The sequence below is a fragment of the Somniosus microcephalus genome, chromosome 17 (genome assembly GCF_052327205.1).
Source record: "Somniosus microcephalus isolate GS21.2 chromosome 17, FLI_Smic_1.0, whole genome shotgun sequence".
Lineage (NCBI taxonomy): Eukaryota > Metazoa > Chordata > Chondrichthyes > Squaliformes > Somniosidae > Somniosus > Somniosus microcephalus.
The window spans coordinates 61,647,586-61,666,332 of NC_141003.1; the positions used below are offsets into that span (position 1 = coordinate 61,647,586).

At 51.4% G+C, this 18,747-nt stretch overlaps 2 protein-coding genes across 9 annotated transcripts in view; both read left to right on the top strand.

Annotated features, from left to right (window-relative positions):
• flncb (filamin C, gamma b (actin binding protein 280)) overlaps positions 1–12,569 on the top strand; it is a 64,135-nt gene extending 51,566 nt beyond the window's left edge. For 4 of the 8 annotated variants that reach the window (XM_086010518.1, XM_086010519.1, XM_086010520.1 and 1 more), the window contains 13 exons: positions 772–933; positions 1,225–1,428; positions 1,989–2,141; positions 2,497–2,619; positions 3,774–4,013; positions 5,280–5,549; positions 6,195–6,332; positions 6,872–6,987; positions 7,559–7,691; positions 9,586–9,762; positions 10,228–10,446; positions 10,900–11,103; positions 11,318–12,569. In XM_086010518.1, the coding sequence (XP_085866644.1) occupies positions 772–933; positions 1,225–1,428; positions 1,989–2,141; positions 2,497–2,619; positions 3,774–4,013; positions 5,280–5,549; positions 6,195–6,332; positions 6,872–6,987; positions 7,559–7,691; positions 9,586–9,762; positions 10,228–10,446; positions 10,900–11,103; positions 11,318–11,505 (2,327 nt within the window). In that variant the 3' untranslated portion in view covers positions 11,506–12,569. The remainder of the gene's footprint in view (positions 1–771; positions 934–1,224; positions 1,429–1,988; positions 2,142–2,496; positions 2,620–3,773; positions 4,014–5,279; positions 5,550–6,194; positions 6,333–6,871; positions 6,988–7,558; positions 7,692–9,585; positions 9,763–10,227; positions 10,447–10,899; positions 11,104–11,317) is intronic. The other 4 variants (XM_086010522.1, XM_086010524.1, XM_086010525.1 and 1 more) reach the window with 1 other exon arrangement.
• A 3,316-nt stretch (positions 12,570–15,885) lies between these two features.
• Positions 15,886–18,662, top strand: atp6v1f (ATPase H+ transporting V1 subunit F). The gene is made up of 2 exons (XM_086010528.1): positions 15,886–16,119; positions 17,408–18,662. Exons 1-2 carry the CDS (start codon positions 15,962–15,964, stop codon positions 17,607–17,609), a joined length of 360 nt encoding a protein of 119 aa, XP_085866654.1. The 5' UTR covers positions 15,886–15,961; the 3' UTR covers positions 17,610–18,662.
• The last annotated feature ends 85 nt before the right edge of the window (positions 18,663–18,747 follow it).

An 18,747-nucleotide genomic window follows, 5' to 3' on the forward strand; every position in this document is an offset into this window, starting at 1 on the left:
CAGACTGATACCTGGAATGGCAGGCATGTTGTATGAAGAGAGATTGGGTCGATTAGGCTTCTGTTTGCTAGAGTTTAGAAGAATGAGAGGGGATCTCATTGAAACTTTAAAATTCTAACAGGACTAGACAGACTAGATGCAGGAAGGATGTTCCCGATGGCGGGGGAGTCCAGAATCAGGGGTCACAGTCTAAGGATAAGGGGTAAGCCATTTAGGACTGAGATGAGGAGGAATTTCTTCACCCAGAGAGTGGTGAACCTGTGGAATTCTCTACCACATACTGTAAGGCAGTTGAGGCCAATTCATTAAATATATTCAAGAAGGAGTTAGATATATTTCTTGAGGCTAAAGGGATCAAGGGGTATGGGGAGAAAGCGGGGACAGGGTACTGAATTTGGATGATCAGCCATGATCTCATTAAATGGCGGAACAGGCTCGAGGGGCCGAATATATATATATATATATAAATACTCCTATCTTCTATGTTTCTATCTCAGCCCAGGTACTGTAGAGATGTTCCAATCAGCTGCTGCCCTGGGATAGGGAAGGGATGACTATCCATTACTGGATGTGTAGATGTTGGGTGAACGGTATTGGGATGGGCTATGATATCTCCATGGTCAAGTACCCTGCCAGACCAGTGGCCAGTCAGGGTAACTACTGCAGGTGATGGGAGGAGGACTAATTGCAAATAATGGAATTGGGATCATGTGTCGGGAATTCAGAGTGTCCTTGAGAATTGTATCCTGTTGATGAAACTATTCCATGCAGGTGATGACTCGATGAGAACATCGCAACTCAACGTCGGCACATCAACTGAAGTCTCGCTGAAGATTACAGAGACCGACCTCAATCTACTCAACGCCAGCATCAAAGCTCCATCGGGTAACGAGGAGCCCTGCTTGCTGAAGAGACTGCCCAACAGACATATTGGTAAGGCCCAGACCCATCAGGTGGGCACGCTGGTTAGAGACTGACCGACAGGTGGGCACGCTGGTTAGAGACTGACCGACAGGTGGGCACGCTGGTTAGAGACTGACCGACGGGTGGGCACGCTGATTAGAGACTGACCGACAGGTGGGCACGTCGATTAGAGACTGGGTATTGGCTAGTAACTTGCCAAAGGGAGGGTTTTGTTTGATAAGGTGCTGCCAACATGTGAAGTAATGAGAGCAATCGGCCTTGGCAGAATGATTCAGCCCTAATTTTTCCCCTTTTCAACAGGTATTTCATTCACCCCGAAGGAGGTGGGAGAGCATGTGGTGAGTGTGAAGAAAAACAACCGGCACGTCACAAACAGCCCCTTCAAGATCATGGTGGGGGCCTCGGAGATTGGCGACGCCACCAAAGTGAAGGTTTCTGGGAAGGGCCTGGCGGAGGGTCGAACGTTCGAAGTGTCAGAGTTCATCGTAGACACGAGAGGTGCAGGTAAGGGCCTTGTTGCTTTGTAAAGTTATTTCATAGGACAGCGTCGATACAGACCCAAGGACCAGAGACTGACCATCGATAGAGACGTACACCAGTCTGCGCGTCGGCTGTGCGATTGTACTCCTGGGTTCACCTGTAATGGGGACTGATTTAGCCACTCGAAACTGGGCAGTAAGTGTAGATTAAAGGATGAGTTGACAGTTCCCAGTCCCATGTGGACTCGAGGCAGAAGGAGGGTCGGTGCTTCAGACCCCTGCTTCCAATCCAGGGCTGCATCCAGTGCAGGCAAATTGTCCCGTGAATGGTCTTAAGCAGTGAGGTTTGCTCAGATGATGGGATGTGGTTCCAGTTTTCGATCAATCACCAGTCTTGGTGCTGTTTGGGTAATGGGATCGCTCTGTGTAAATATGAGGCAGTCTGTGTTCAAGTTAAATAATCGAGTGGGAAAAGGATTGTAAATTTGCCAAAACTAGTGGGGGGTTGTGTCTATTGGGGCAGCGAGGGGTTTCCTTTGACCCGTTGTGTACTGACTGAGCTTGTTTCGTGTCCCTTTCTCCCAGGTTATGGAGGACTCGGTCTGTCCATTGAGGGTCCCAGCAAAGTAGACATTAATTGTGAGGATCTGGAGGATGGAACTTGCAAAGTAACCTACTGCCCAACTGAACCAGGCAACTACATCATCAACATTAAATTCGCTGACCATCATGTGTCAGGTAAGGGGGTCGGAAACAGCGCCTACTTCACATAATAACCAAGCCAGGAACCAACGCACTGCAGAGAAGCCATGGGATAGGCCCGAGGGTTATGATGCAGGACAGTAGGGACAGGGCCAAGGGTCGCAGTAAAGGGCACCAGGAACAGATCCGAAGGTCACGGTTCAGGGCACCACCAATGTTGAAAAAAGGAGGTGTGACAGAAATTATGGAGCAGTGATTAGGAAACACTAGTTTCTCTTTTAACAGCATGTAGATTGTGGAAGGAGTTCCACATGGTGAGTCACTGTGACCCGGCGAGTCGCTCTGACCTGGTGTATGACTGTGTGACTATGACCCTGTTGTTGTGTTGCAGGAAGTCCTTTTACGGTGAAGGTGACTGGCGAAGGAAGAATTAAGGAGAGTATCACCAGGAGACGCCAGGCTCCCTCCATAGCAACTGTGGGCAGCACCTGTGACCTCAACCTGAAGATTCCAGGTACGTACAAACCCTGGAGGGGTTTATTCTGGGACGGGATAAACCTCAGCTACCCCTGTTCAGATCACTTCCTAGCCAATTCTCTCCTGTGTTTGCCACTTGTTGCCTGGATGCTGTTCTTCAAGGATCCTTGCAGATGTTCATGGCTGTGGGCGAGATGGCGAATCCTCTTCGAGGTTCAGGTCTGAGTGACTGGAGGCAGCTCCACAGTTCAGTTAGGCTCATGGCTGATTTTGAAGACTATTTCTAAGGATCGGTTTTGGGAGGCAGCTGTATTGGGTGTCTCGCTGTCCCTGGCTAGTGCATGGCGTCTCGCAGCTCATGTTTATTCGTAGGGTTCTCGATTATAGAACTTCTTGGGTTAGAAAATGGGTGCAGCTGGGACTGGGAGTCCATGGAATGCTGCAGTGAGAAGGACTTTCAAAATTCAGTTTTCCTGGCTGTTGGGATTTGTGGAAATCGCCCTGCTTTGGTGACACTGAGGCTGAATTCTTGAATCGAGTGTATGGCACAGCAACAGGCCATTTGGCCCAACAGGTCCATGCCGGCGTTTATGCTCCACACGAGCTTCCTCCCACCCCTCTTCATCTCATCCTATCAGCATATCCTTCTATTCCTTTCGCCCTCATGTGCTTATCTAGCTTCCCCTTATAAATGCATATAATTCTTCCAGCTGCTCAGAGTGGTCCACGGCCTGTGATTGGGACGTCATAGCAGCCTTCCTATATTGAGTGAGTTGAATTGGAGGGGTCTGATCAGTACTCTACGTGTGGGGAGGTCCTGGGTCACATCACTGACCAGTGTCCAGTATTACACCTGCAGCTAGCGGTGAATTATGGAGCATTGAGAATAAGGTCAATGACTGAAAGAAGGCTTCAGGCTGGGAGCTGCGATGATGTGTTTTTCTGCTGGGTTAATATATAGATCACTGGGTTGGACGTGTTGGATGGGATGGCCCTGTTTTTGCAAGGAGGCTTTGAAAGCTGTTTTCACTCATTGTCTCTGTACTCTTTTTCCCTCCCTTCCTTTTCCCTTCCTTCCTTTTCCCTCCCTCCCTTCCCTTCCTTTTCCTTCCCTTCCTTTCCCTTCCTGCCTTTTCTCTTCCTTCCTTCCTTTCCTTCCTTTTCTCTCCCTTCCTTCCTTCCCTTCCTCAGGAAACTGGTTCCAGATGGTGTCTGCACAGGAGCGTTTGACTCGGACCTTTACGCGCAGTAGCCACACCTACACACGCACCGAACGGACAGAGATCAGTAAAACCAGGGCTGGGGAGACCAAGAGAGAGGTCCGAGTGGAAGAGTCCACACAGGTCGGAGGGGATCCTTTCCACAACGTGTTCGGGGAGTTCCTGGGCCGTGACAGCTTGGGCTCCTTCACCAACATCCCACGGGCCGAGGGTGTGTGTCTGACCAACAGGGGTGGTCCGGTATTTAAAGGGGATGGGTGGCAGAGTATTTAAAGGGGAGGGGGATGAGTCTGTATTTAAAGGGAAACATAGCAACATCGGAGTAGGCCATTGAGCCCCTTGAGCCTGTTCTGCTATTCAATGAGATCTTGGGTGATCTGTGACCTACCTCCTTTGCCCCATAGCCCTTAGGTTTTTGTTAGCCAAAGGTATTATCAATCTCCGATTTTAAATTGCGCATCAATTGCAGTTTGCAGAAGAGAGTTCCAAACTTCTACCATCCTTTGCATGTATACATGTTTCCTGACTTCGCTCCTGAAAGGCCAGGCTCTAATTTTTAGGGTTTGTCCCCTAGTCCTAGACTCCCCAACCAGGGGAAATAGTTTCTCTCGATCTACCCGATCAGTTCCCCTTAATATCTTGAAAACTTCGATCAAATCACCCCTTAATCTTCTAAATTCCAGAGAATACAACCCTAGTTTGTGTAATCATTCCTCGTAATTTAACTCTTGCACTCCCTCCAAGGCCAATCTATCCTTCTGGCGGTGTGGTGCCCAGGACTGCACACAGTACTCCAGGTGTGGTCTAACCAGGGTTTTGTATAGCTGCAGCATAACTTTTACCCCCCTGTATTCTAATTATCTAGATATAAAGGCCAGCATTGCATTAACTTTTTTGATTATTTTCTGTACCCCTCCATGACATTTTAATGATGTATGTAGATGGACCCCTAAGTCCCTTTGGACATCCACTGTTTTTAGCTTTTCACCATTTAGAAATTACCCTGTTCTATCCTTTTTAGGTGCAAAGTGGATGTCCTCACACTTGCCTACATTGAAATCCATTAGCCACAGTTTTGCCCATTCATTTAATCTATTATCTTTGTAATTTTAGCTTCCATCTACACTGCTTACAATGCCACCTATCTTTGTGTCATCAGCAAACTTGGATATGTGGCACTCTATCCCATCATCTAAGTCGTTAATAAATACAGTGAATAGTTGAGGCCCCAACACTGATCCTTGCGGGACACCACTAGTCACATCCTGCCAATTAGAGTACCTGCCCATTATCCCCACTCTCTGTCTACTGCCGCTCAGCCAATTTCCTAACCCGGTCAATAATTTGCCTTCAACTCCATGGGCTTCATGGAGGGGGTGGCCCGGTATTTAAAGGGGAGGGGTGATCCAGTATTTAAAGGGGTGGTTTTGTCACGTGATTAAGTATTTGTAACCATGTTACTGTTATTGTTTGGCAGTGGAGGTTGGGGCCCAGGAGATGACGGCACAGGTCACCAGCCCGTCTGGGAAGATGGATGAAGCGGAGATTATTGAGGGAGATGACAGCACGTACAGCGTGCGCTTCATACCGCTGGAGATGGGCTCGCACACAGTCAACGTCAAGTACCGAGGCCAACACGTCCCTGGCAGCCCCTTCCAGTTCACGGTGGGACCGCTGGGCGAGGGAGGGTCTCACAAGGTCCGTGCCGGGGGGCCTGGTTTGGAGCGCGGTGTCGCCGCAGTGGCGGGTGAGTTTCCGACAGTTACTTGTCTGTTTCGGTTAGTGCAACTCAGTGGGCCAGGGGCCAGTCTCCGGGCCGGAGGAGGGGGGGGCCAGTCTCCGGGCCGGAGGAGGGGGGGGCCAGTCTCCGGGCCGGAGGAGGGGGGGCCAGTCTCCGGGCCGGAGGAGGGGGGGGGCGCCAGTCTCCGGGCCGGAGGAGGGGGGGGGCCAGTCTCCGGGCCGGAGGAGGGGGGGGGGCCAGTCTCCGGGCCGGAGGAGGGGGGGGGGGGCCAGTCTCCGGGCCGGAGGAGGGGGGGGGGCCAGTCTCCGGGTCGGAGGAGGGGGGGGGGCCAGTCTCCGGGCCGGAGGAGGGGGGGGGCCAGTCTCCGGGCCGGAGGAGGGGGGGGGCCAGTCTCCGGGCCGGAGGAGGGGCGGGGCCAGTCTCCGGGCCGGAGGAGGGGGGGGGGGCCAGTCTCCGGGCCGGAGGAGGGGGGGGCCAGTCTCCGGGCCGGAGGAGGGGGGGGCCAGTCTCCGGGCCGGAGGAGGGGGGGGGCCAGTCTCCGGGCCGGGTTTTGATTGCTGGGCAGTGAAGGGTGGGGGTGGCTAGGCAGTCTAGTACATGTCTATCCTTCCTGCAGCAGGTATTGCTCTAACGCTCTCGCTCTCTCTTTAGCGGAGTTCAGTATCTGGACCCGTGAGGCTGGAGCCGGCGGTCTCTCCATTGCCGTGGAAGGCCCAAGCAAAGCGGAGATCTCGTTTGAGGATCGTAAGGATGGCTCGTGTGGCGTTTCCTACATCGTACAGGAACCTGGTCAGTAAATCGGACACAGAATCAGAGGTTGGGAGGGTGACCTTGTACTGTACAGTGAGCTTTACTCTGTATCTAACCCGTGCTGTACCTGCCCTGGGAGTGTTTGATGGGACAGTGTAGAGGGAGCTTTACTCCGTATCTAACCCGTGCTGTACCTGGCCTGGGATCACACTGTGCTGTCATTGCGTATGAAGTGGATGTGTTCTCACTGAATACAAGAAGCTCTTTGATGTGCCTGGTTTCACATATAGCTGCCATTGTGCACTGGGATCCCACCCATAGTGGTTGTTGCAGTTCCCTGATCCTCAGCCATTCTGGCAGTGTATGTGGAGAAATCGTAGAGTACCCAAGCCTAAAGGATGAGATGAGAGGTGGGGGGAGAGCAGAGATTTTGGGATACTGTGGGGTAGGGGAGGGAGTGGGGAAAGTCCAGAAATCTCTGTGTCTCCCTCTCTCTGTCTCTCTCTGTCTCTCTCTCTCTCTCTCTCTCTCTCTCCAGTAGCTTCCTGACTTGAGCTGGGCTCCTCTTTGTTTTCCAGGTGACTATGAGGTATCCATTAAGTTCAACGATGAGCATGTCCCGGACTCGCCATTTGTTGTTCCAATCGCCTCGCCCTCGGATGCTGCCCGCAGACTAACCGTTACTAGTCTCCAGGTGAGGACCAAGGTGCAAGGTTGTGCTCCTGGGAGGCCGATAGCTGGGGGGTGCAGAGGGATGAGGAGCCACTGGTGGAGGTGGACACCGGAGCCAGCCAGAGAGGGACTGAGCAGTGCGGAGAGGGGTTTCTGGAATTGGGAGCTGGCAGCAGAACAGTTCGAGGCTGAGGAATTGCAGAGGGAGGTGGTGGTGTCCCCGACTACAACTGGTCTGAGACCCGGCCACACAGCTCATTCTGCCCTGGCTACACACTGGCCACAGGTTCTGCAGAAAAATCAACGACAGCAGATTTTGCTCCGCACAAAACAACCCATAATATGCCCGAGACACTGCCCGAGAGCCTCGCTGTGCTCCATGAGGGCATGGAATGACTGGTGTGTGGGGGGGAAAAAAAGAAAGAAATGGTAATAGAGCTTTACTCTATCTACCCCGTGCTATACCTGCCCTGGGTGTGTTTGATGGGACAGTGTAGAGGGAATTTTACTCTGTATCTAACTCGTAATGCTGACATCAGGCAGTGAATGTGGAGAGTTTTCTCAGATTTTGTTGTCTGTTAATCTGTGTCCAGGAGTCTGGGTTAAAAGTCAACCAACAGGCCTCATTTGCAGTTCAGTTGAATGGAGCGAGAGGGGTGATCGATGCGAAGGTTCGGACCCCATCTGGGGCCGTGGAGGAATGTTACATGTCGGAGCTGGACAGCGGTGAGTGACCGGGGGGTGGGGAGTGTCGAGCTGTCTCTCTCTCTCTCTCTCTCTCTCTCTCTCTCTCTCTCTCTCTCTCTCTCTCTCTCTCGCGCCCACCCCTTCCTCACTCTACCCTCTGTCTCGCGGTCTCTGTGACGCTCGCTCGCTCCCTCTCTTTCTTTTCCCCCCCCCCCTCTCTCTCTCGCCCCATTGTAATCCAAACCCCCTCTCCGCCCTGTACCCAGCCACATACAGTTAACCCAGATTAGCAGTGGTGAAAGGCCATGATTTTCTGACTCTGGGTGAGGTTCCAATGGGACATTGATGCTTAAATGAGCGTGGAATTCTCAAGCGGGACGTCCAGAGGGAACGAGGGGATTAGAGGAGATTTGACTGAACCCCAGCCTCACACATGGGCGGGGGGGGGGGGCTTCGGAGCAGAGCAAGCACTGTGAGGGGGATGCGGAGGTGGGAGCTGGTCTAGACTGATGTGGAGTATGTAGCCGTGGGGAGTTATTGATCTTACCCAGAAGAGCTCATTCCCACACCATGTGCCGTGGCCTCTCACACAGCAGCTGCCTGGAGCTTAAGCTGTAACACGAGATCCAGGCCCCAGCAACCTCCAATAACTCTCTGAAAATTCTAGAAGGACAGCACAAGGTCGCTTAACCCCTTCAGGGATGTCTCCTTCTGTCTTTCTGAAGTTTGCTTTTTCGTGTTTGCTCTGGTTGTTGCAGTGATTTCTACACAATCTCTGTGTCTCTCTGTCTGTGTGTCGCTCTGCCTGTCTGTGTCTGTCTGTCTCTCTCTCTGTCTGTGTGTCTCTCTCTGTCCCGAGGGGGTATTTCTGGTCCCTGCACCCACAGTGCCACCTGCTGGTGTTGGGAGGATCCTGTCAAAAGTCCGATGGACGATCAGTTGCAGCATAAACATTTACAGAGAGCCTGACAATGCTGGCAATACACAGCCGCTTCATACTGAGAGAAAGGGCAGCTTAATGCTTCAGTGGAACACATGGGGAAGTAGGAGTGTGGGTTATTAAAGGGTGCAGGGAGTGAAGAAAGAGTGGGATTGGATGGTGGGTTATTAAAGGGTATGGGGAGTGGGATTAGACTAGGTGGGATATTATGAGGAGTGGGATTAGCCTAGGTGGGATATTAAGTGGTATGGGGAGTGAGCAGGAGAGTGGGATTAGACTGGGTGGGATATTAAGCGGTATGGGGAGTGAGCAGGAGAATGGGATTAGACTGGGTGGGATAATAAAGGATATGGGGCGTGAGAAGGCACCTTCCCACCATCTCCCCTAACCTTCAGCCCCTTCACTCGGCCTCGTTTATAGTTGGGAGGTGGACAGACTTCTTTGTATGTGAAGGATTTTCCTTTCTGATGAGTTTCCACAGTTGTTGCTGTTTTCAGACATGTTTGTGCTTTCTGTTTCCTGTTTTGTGCTCTGTTATTACCCTGACTAGAATTCTGATTCTGGTCCTGCCTCTCACTGAAAGGAGCAGTCAGGAACATGCACTTTACCCCGGTGCTAACTTGGAGAATGGAGACACTGTCTGGATAGTAAGGGGTAGTTTCATGCTCCTCCCCCTCCCTCCTATCCTGGTGGCAAAATTCGGGGGAGAAGCACATCACGCGGGATAGGGAGAGCCACCTTGGGTGGGTGGGGTACTGATAGAGAGCAGCAGTCCTGGAGGCTGAGAGCAGCCCAAAAGCCTCGATAACTGAGAGGGAGCAAATCAAAATAACTGCAGCACGAGGGCAGATGTGGGGTGATGGCTGCTGGTCGTAGAGTCTGGAACATTCCACGCTGCTTCTCATCACGTGGTTTTAGAGCGCGACGGCCGGGCTCCGCGCGGCACATCCTTGGGAAACTGCCAGAATGCTCAAAATATTGTTCTGTTCACAGATAAGTTCGCAATCCGCTTCATTCCACGTGAAAACGGCGTCCACTCGATAGACGTCAAGTTCAATTCCTGTCACATCCCAGGCAGCCCCTTCAGGATCCGAGTGGGAGAGCCAGGACAGACTGGGGACCCTGGCCTGGTCTCTGCCTATGGCCCAGGACTGGAGGGAGGAGTCACAGGTACAATTCCTCACAGTATACCTGACATAATCTATTTAGATAATATCAACAGCAAGATATAAAACAACGGATATCTGGGAGTGAGTTACAGGCTGGAATGTAATCGAGGAGTTCTGGGGGGTTTATATATAGAATAACAGATACCCGGGAGTGAGTTACAAGCTGGAATCTAATTGGGGGGAGGGGGTGGGGAGCGTTATATATGGAAATACAAATACCCAGGAGTGAGTTACAGGCTGGGATCTAATCGAGGGGTTCGGAGGGTTTATATATAGAATAATGGATACCCGGGAGTGAGTTGCAGGCTGGAATCTAATTGAGGGGTTTGGAGGGTTTAATTGGGGGGCTCAGGTGTTTGATCGCGGGGTTCCGCTATCCTGAGCTATGATTGCTGGGGTACGGTTGTGTTGCTGCAGACGGGCAGTGTGTTTCCATGGTGATGCCCTTTGTGCTTTCTCTGTGCAGGGGTCCCCTCTGAGTTTATTGTCAATACATGTGATGCGGGGGCTGGCGCTCTTTCTGTCACCATCGATGGCCCGTCCAAAGTGAAGATGGATTGCCAGGACTGTGCTGAGGGTTATAAGGTCACCTACACCCCAATGGCCCCTGGTAACTACCTGATTTCCATCAAATACGGTGGACCTCAGCATATCGTTGGGAGTCCGTTCAAGGCCAAGGTAACAGGTGAGTAAGACTGGGGTATGGGTCCCACAGACAGACTCACTGGGGTACAATTCCACAGACACTGACTCTCACTGGGGTACAGTTCCACAGATTGCCTCTGGGTTAAAGGCCAGCACACATGCCTCCAGGCCCTGAGCCTGACACTGCTACACCGAGCACAGGCATCAGTTTGAAGAAAATCTGGTGGCCCAGGACCAGGGGCCTGTGGAGGGCGGGGTGGGGGGGGTGCTTGTGGGTAGGGAAGCTGGGGGCTTAGGGCTGGGGTCTGAGCTGCGGACTGGAATGTGTGCTGGCGGGGGGGGGTGGGTGGAGCTGGGGGCCCAGGGCATGGTCCCGTGCTGGGAGGGGTAGCGGGGGGCCCAGAACTGGGGCCTGTGCTGGGGCCCGGGGCCAACACTGGGGGAGCTGGGTGCCGGACTGTAACTCACAGGCTGTACGTGTTTCCTATTCCAGGTGTCCGCCTGTCTGGAGGTCACAGTTTACACGAGACGTCCACTGTCCTGGTTGAAACGGTCACTAAGTCGGCCACAGTTGCCGGGTACGGCGCCATGCCCAAGTTTGCATCCGATGCCAGCAAGGTGGTATCGCGAGGGCCCGGTCTGGCCAAGGCTTTCATTGGGCAGAAGAACAACTTCACAGTGGACTGCAGCAAAGCAGGTGGGTGTCCGGGGACGGGGTGGGGGTGGGTGTCAGAGGGGAGGAGGGTCGTACTGCGCACTAGGCCTTAAACCCCACGGTGTGGGGGAGAGGGTTCACCTGTGTGGTGAGATGATGACCATGTTAACTCGCGCAGTGAGACGCCAGCCCCGCGTGGTGACCTTATGACCCCACGCTGTGACCCAGTAGTAACCTTTAATCTCATTTGTTCCAGGAACCAACATGTTGATGGTGGGAGTGCACGGTCCGAAGACTCCCTGTGAGGAGGTGTATGTGAAACACGTGGGGAACCGTGTTTATAATGTCACGTATACGGTGAAGGAGAAAGGCGACTACATACTGATCGTGAAGTGGGGAGATGAGAGCGTGCCCGGCAGCCCTTTCCATGCCACCGTCCCCTGAGCGGTTGATCGACCAGCGGAACCTTCACGTCGCTTCTCAGAGAGGATCCGAACTGTCAAAGATTTACAAAAACCAAACAAAAATTTATTTAAAAACCAAAGTACAGCCCTGCCCCCCCAGCAAGGGGGTTGCTGGGCAAACCAAATGGATTTGAAAACTGCCTGAATTTGCCTTAATGATTAGCAATTCCTTTTTGTAAGAGTTTCCCTAGTATCTCAAAACTGTTGAAATATTTTTGTATGTTTTTTGGAGGGTGTTGAAGGAGTCGGTATCGGCACAGTGTCTGTCTCCGCACCCCCTCCCCCTGGTGCTCCAGCCCTCGGCTGGCCAATTGCAGCTCCGCGTGGGCAGAGCTTCACCTGTACATTAACTTTCAGCTCCTGTGATGCGAGACTTACACAGCCAGCAGAACTTGTTCAGGATTTTCTTTCAAAGTCTGCTCCCCAGTCCGATGTGCCAGTGTGCTGCTGCAGTACTGGGGATCACCAGGAGCTGTCTCCACCCTGCACCCATGGTGCAGCACTGCGCGAAGCTAAGGGATTTGCCTCAGGACCCGGGCGTTAGTCAGGGGGGTCCCCCAATAAAACAATCCATCAACGCGGGTTGATATTTTAATCAACGCTCCATCCTTCCCCTCTCCTCCCCTCCATTCCATCCTCCCTTCTGTTCTGTCCATACTCCCTACTGTCCTCCCCTCCCCCTTCACAGAAAATCCTGTTTTCTGCCCCCCCCCCGCCCCCCCCCCCCCCACTCGTCACCATGATTCTGCCCTGATACTGACCTCTTGATCTGCACTGACACAGTTCGGAGGAAGACGATTGGTTGTTGGACTGCTGTGCTCATGGAAACAAGCTAGACCGTGATGGTGACAGCATGTGACACATGCTAGTGACACGTGGGTGTGCCCTTGGGAATGTGGGTAGCAGTGTTTGGAGTTGTGTTAAGCAGTCTGTTTCTAGAGAACTGTTTGTATGAAAATGATAAGCCCGTGTGTATGGTACATTAACCTATGTCTGGCAAGAAACTGCAGAATAATAAAATATACCTGCTAACTTGGTCATCAATTCTTCGTCTCTCACATATTGTGTGTTTGTCCACATGGAGGTAACTGTGACACCATTGGGCTCCATCTTTCTATTTCCAGTAAGTGGGACTGGGAACGCAGGAAGGTTTAGGAATGAGAAACACCACCTCCTCCATCTCGCCAGCCCTGGAACTGAACACAACCCTCACCACTCGCATCACTCAATTCTCTTCAGCTCCTTCTTAATATTACTGAGTATCTGCAGTCCATTCCAAGCATTCCAGTCCTTCTCAACTCCTTGATGTTGTTCTCCAGGCTCGATACCATTAAGGATCTTAAATCCTCCATGACAGACTATGATGCAGTCTTTTATGGTGTCAAACTGCTGTTTCCCCATCTCCAATATGTTTATAACTGAAGGAAATGGAATGAACTCTTTTTTATCAATGCCTGATGATTTCTTTCCTGGGTTTGCTCGCAACCGTGGCCGGGAGATTAATCTTTAATTCGGGCCAGCCCTGGCCACACATAGAAGATAGGAGCAGGAGTAGGCCATTCAGCCCCACGAGCCTGCTCCGCCATTCAATGAGATCATGGCTGATCATCCAAATTCAGTACCCTGTCCCTGCCTTCTCCCCATATCCCTCGATCCCTTTAGCCTTAAGAAATATATCTAACTCCTTCTTGAATATATTTAAAGACTTGGCCTCAACCGCCTTCTGTGGTAGAGAATTCCACAGATTCACCACTCTCTGGGTGAAGAGATTCTTCCTCATCTCTGTCCTAAATGGCTTACCCCTTATCCTTAGATCCTAACCGCCAATCCATTATCACAGAACCATCTCCTGAATCTAACAGAATTAGACACACGAAATAGGAGCAGGATCAGGCTACACGGCCCCTGGGTCCGCTCCGCTACCCACAGGGCCATGACCGATCCGAACCTAGACTCATGTCCAAATTCCTGCCTGCTCCCCATAACCCTTAATTCCCTTTACTTCTAGGAAACTCTCTATTTCTATTTTAAATTTATGTAATGATGTAGCTTCTACAGCTTTTTGGGGCAGCATATTCCATGGACCTACCACCCTCTGCGTGAAGTAGTTCCTCCTCATCTCAGTCTTGAAAGAGCAGCCCCTTATTCTAAGACTATGCCCCCAAGTTCTAGTTTCACCCATCATCGGGAACATCCTCCCCGCATTCACCCGATCCAACCCCTTCACAATCTTATATGTCTCAATAAGATCGCCTCTCATTCTCCTGAACTCCAATGAGTAGAGTCCCAATCTACTCAACCTCTCCTCATATGTCCATCCCCTCATCCCCGGGATTAACCGAGTGAACCTTCTTTGTACTGACTCGAGAGCAAGTATGTCCTTAAGTATGGACACCAAAACTGTACGCAGTATTCCAGGTGCGGTCTCACCAATACCTTGTACAACTGAAGCAATACCTCCCTATTTTTATATTCTATCCCCCTAGCAATGAAAGCCAACATTCCATTGGCCTTCTTAATCACTTGCTGCACCTGCATACTAACCTTTTGAGTTTCGTGCACCAGGACCCCCAGATCCCTTTGTACTTCAGTACTTTCCAGTTTCTTGCCATTAAGATAATAACTTGCTCTACGATTTTTCCTGCCAAAGTGCATAACCTCACACTTTCCAGTATTGTATTCCATCTGCCAAATCTCTGCCCACTTACTTAGCCTGTCTACGTCCCCTTGCAGGTTTTTTATGTCCTCCTCACTCACTACTTTCCCTCCCATCTTAGTATCATCTGCAAACTTTGATATGTTACACTCGGTCCCCTCCTCCAAATCGCTAATATAGATTGTAAAGAGTTGGGGACCCAGCACTGACCCCTGCGGAACACCACTAGTTACTGATTGCCAGTCTGAGAATGAACCATTTATCCCAACTCTCTGCCTTCTGTTAGATAGCCAATCCTCTATCCATGCCAGAATATTACCCCCAATCCTGTGATTTTTTATCTTAAGCAATAATCTTTTGTGTGGCACCTTGTCAAATGCCTTTTGGAAGTCTAAATACACTACGTCCACTGGTTCCCCTTTATCCACCCTATATGTTACTTCCTCAAAGAACTCCAGCAAATTTGTCAAACATGACTTCCCCTTCATAAAACCATGCTGACTTTATCCTATTAAATTATGATTATCCAAATGTCCTGTTACTGTCTCCTTAATAATGGACTCCAATATTTTTCCTACCACAGATGTTAGGCTAACCGGTCTATAGTTTCCAGCCTTCTGTCTACTGCCCTTTTTAAATAAGGGCGTTACATTAGCAGTTTTCCAGTCTGCCGGGACCTTTGCTGAGTCCAGGGAGTTTTGGAAAATTATTACCAATGCATCCACAATCCCTACCGCCACTTCCCTCAAGACCCTAGGATGTAAGCCATCAGGTCCAGGTGATTTATCCGCCTTGAGTCCCATTATTTTACCGAGTACCACTTCCTTAGTGATTTTGATCGTGTTTAGCTCCTCCCCCCTTTTAGCCCCCTGTTTGTCCAGTGTTGGGATATTCTTAGTGTTTTCTACTGTAAAGACTGATACAAAATATTCATTCAGTGTTTTTGCTATCTCCATATTTCCCACCATTAATTTCCCGGTCTCATCCTCTAAGGGACCAACATTTACTTTAGCCACCCTTTTTCTTTTTATATAACTATAAAAACTCTTACTATCTGTTTTTATATTTTTTGCTAATTTACTTTCATAATCTATCTTCCCTTAATCAATCTTTTTGTTATTTTTTGCTGTCTTTTAAAGTTTTCCCAATCCTCTATCCTCTAAGATTTGGCTACCTTATATGCCCTTGTTTTTAGTCGAATACTATCCTTAATTTCTTTACTTAGCCACGGATGGCTGTCTTTTCTTTTACACCCTTTTCTTCTCAGTGGAATATATATTTTTTGGAAGTTGTAAAATAACTCCTTAAATGTACACCACTGATCATGTACTCAAACACACACCCGCTCTGACTCTGCCAATGGTGGGTGAGGGGCATACCTGCGCATCCTGGGCCCCATTTCACACCTTGGTCATCAGGGAACATTGGGTTTAGCAGCTGGAGCAAGCAGGTTAGGGGTACAGCTGCTTTGCTTCCCCTCCCCAAATGCTAGAAAGGGGTTTGCCTCCAACACTGAAAATCCAGGTAGGGTCCACTTCACACCTTGGTTGTCAGGTGCACCAGACCATTAGTGCGCATGCCCAGTTCTGACATCTCGTTCAGCCCATGCTCCCGTTTTGAGGGGCGTTGCTCTGTGCGCATGCCCTGTACTTGGAGAGTTGCCGGAATACGTGACGTCGCTGAGGGGCATTTGCGGAAGGAGCAGCAGTGCGCAAGCGCGCAGTGCTGCGGAGCCGGAGTATATAAGGCTGGGTCCGGGTCACGGGCCTCAGACACCGGGATGGCGATGCGGGGGAAGTTGATTGCTGTGCTCGGGGACGAGGACACCTGCACCGGCTTTCTGCTCGGCGGCATCGGCGAGCTCAACAAGAACCGTAGGCCCAACTTCCTGGTGGTGGAGAAGGAGACGAGCGTGGCCGAGATCGAGGAGACCTTCAAGTGAGAGCGGTCGCGCCGGAGGGAGGGCGGAACTCGAGCCCGGGGATCAGCGCCGGGCCTGCGAGGGGAGGGAGGTGCTGTCTTTCGGATGAGACATTAAACTAAGATACTGTCTGCTCTCTCAGGTGGATGTAAAGGATCTCATGGTACTATTAGAAGAAGAGCAGGGGAGTTTTCCCCGGTGTCCTGGGCTAATATTTATCCCTCAACCATCATCACTGAAACAGATGATCTGGTCATTATCACATTGCTGTTTGTGGGAGCTTGCTGTGCGAAAATTGGCTAACGCGCTTCCTGCAGTGCTTTGGGAAGTCGCGATTCTGGGCATTTACCCGAGGGCTGGAGCCGGATCCGGATCCGGATCCGGACACCGCGTCCAGGGGACAGCTGGCCGCGGGTCATGAGTACGAGCGGTCCCCGGGGTTTGATAGAAACCTTCTGGAGCAGCCGGCAGTGCAGGTTACTGGTGGTGTCCCAGGGAGAGCGGCCCTGCCATGGGCTGCGTCCTTGTCGCTTCCCCCTCACTTCCCCCCCCGCCGCCCCACACTCCCCATCCCCCCGGGTCTGTGTGTGAGAGACGGGGGGGCCGAGGCTGGGTCTGAGCAGCGCCCCTAGTTTTGCGAGCTGCGCGGGCTCTAGATACCGTTGGGGGAAAATCCGTCTGCAGGAGCTGAGCGATCCCGAGAGTGGGGCTGGGTTCAGTCGCTCCTCGTTTGAGGAAGTGGATTCCTCCTGTGATCAAGGGAAGTGTGACTCGGTGCCATCCTGATCATACTTCATGCTGGGTCAGCCTGCTCCTGAGGCTGGTTTGACCCAGCCCAGCCCCTACCCGAGGTCCCCCTTCCCCCCACCCTGGGTGCCCATCTCTTCCCACAAACCCCCTCCCCAATGGGGACAGCAATAATCCCATGTTTAGTGCTTGCAAGTTCTGCTGATTCCTGCAGTTGCCCTCTTGCCCCTCGCCTGCTTAGAGTGGGAGTGCCTCTGTACCAGGATCTGCCATGCTCGGTCTGCCGAGTTCACAGTGTGGGACGGAGGGGTGGGTACCGAGAAGGATTCTACAGCTGAACTGTGGGTTCAGCAAGTCGTGCTGTGCGTCTGACAAACTCCATGATGCTGTCCCTCTGCAGCACACTGTGGCCGGGGTGGGTGTCAGCGGGCAGCCTGTGTCTGTCTCCGGCTCCTCGCCAGGCCGCCTACGGACTGACCCTCACCCCTCCAATCCCGCCTAGCCGTCTATGTCGGGAGCTGTCGAAGTGAACTTTCCTGTTTTTTCTTTTCCCTGCAGGAGTTTCTTGAGCCGCGATGACATCGGGATCATCCTGATCAATCAGTACATCGCGGAAATGATTCGTCATGTCATCGACGCCCACTCTCTCTCCATTCCTGCCGTGCTGGAGATTCCGTCTAAGGAACACCCATACGATGCTTCCAAGGACTCCATCCTGCGCCGTGCCAAGGGAATGTTCAGTACTGATGAATTCCGGTAGCTGGACCTGCCCAATGCTGCCCCTGTGGCACAGAGCTGCCCACGCCAGTCATCACCCGCACCGTCCCTCTGTGTTGTGCAGCATGCTGATTCTTTTGGCCCAATGTGCAGAGTGCTGATTCCTCTGGGGGCTGCCATCAAATCCCACCCAAACTCCACAGAAAGCAGTCTCCACTCCTACTGGAATGGGAGGTCCCAACCCAGTGCTTCATAAGCTTGCACCCAAAACTAATCCGGCAATAATCCTAGGGAATGGAAATGTTTTGTATCAGCAGTAATGTGGTCAGAACTGAAGCACTTTGAGTGAGATTTACTCTGTATCTAACCCATGCTGTACCTGCCCTGGGAGTGTTTGCTGGGACAGTGTAGAGGAAGCTTTACTCTGTATCTAACCTGTGCTGTACCTGCCCTGGGAGTGTTTGCTGGGACAGTGTAGAGGAAGCTTTACTCTGTATCTAACCCGTGCTGTACCTGACCTGGGAGTGTTTGCTGGGACAGTGTAGAAGAAGCTTTACTCTGTATCTAACCTGTGCTGTACCTGCCCTGGGAGTGTTTGATGGGGCAGTGTAGAGGGAGCTTTACTCTGTATCTAACCTGTGCTGTACCTGCCCTGGTGTAATTCTATCCTGTGCTGACCTTTTGATTTATTCCCGTTGGATTATTGGTGCTTGGAATTGCTCTGTGCCCAGTCCATCAGGGTGAGGGGGGTGGGCGGGGGGGGAGTTGTTTTAAACATTCAAATTAAAGCTGAAAGTAATTTGACACTGAGCTGTTCGTGCAGGAAGCACTGATACTCTGCCTGGGAGGGTTGGGTGAAAGGCCGATGCTGTCGATTTATGTTGCCATTTTCTGGGCATCCCATTAAAAACAGGATGGTTGGTTACTGAATCTTCACACTGCAGTCAGGCAGCTCCTGGTTTGTGCTGGTTAACGGACGCTGAATGTGGTTCTAATCTGGTCCTATCGAGTTTCCCATGTGCTCTTTGAAGAGTTGTGTGTTTATGGTGTCATTAGTCCCTGATCTGTATATCAATAAATAAACACCAGAGGTGTTCTCCTGCTGCTGACTGATTTTTGTACAGGGCACTGAACTCTTCCCTCCTGAGCTGTTCAGCCTATTGTTTTACTGTCATTTCTCT

Bases quoted from the DNA above. Each gene is read 5' to 3' on its own strand.
- atp6v1f (XM_086010528.1), top strand. From the start codon at position 15,962: ATGGCGATGCGGGGGAAGTTGATTGCTGTGCTCGGGGACGAGGACACC. The intron at 16,120-17,407 runs GTGAGAGCGGTC...TTTTCCCTGCAG, and splicing joins GAGATCGAGGAGACCTTCAA to GAGTTTCTTGAGCCGCGATG.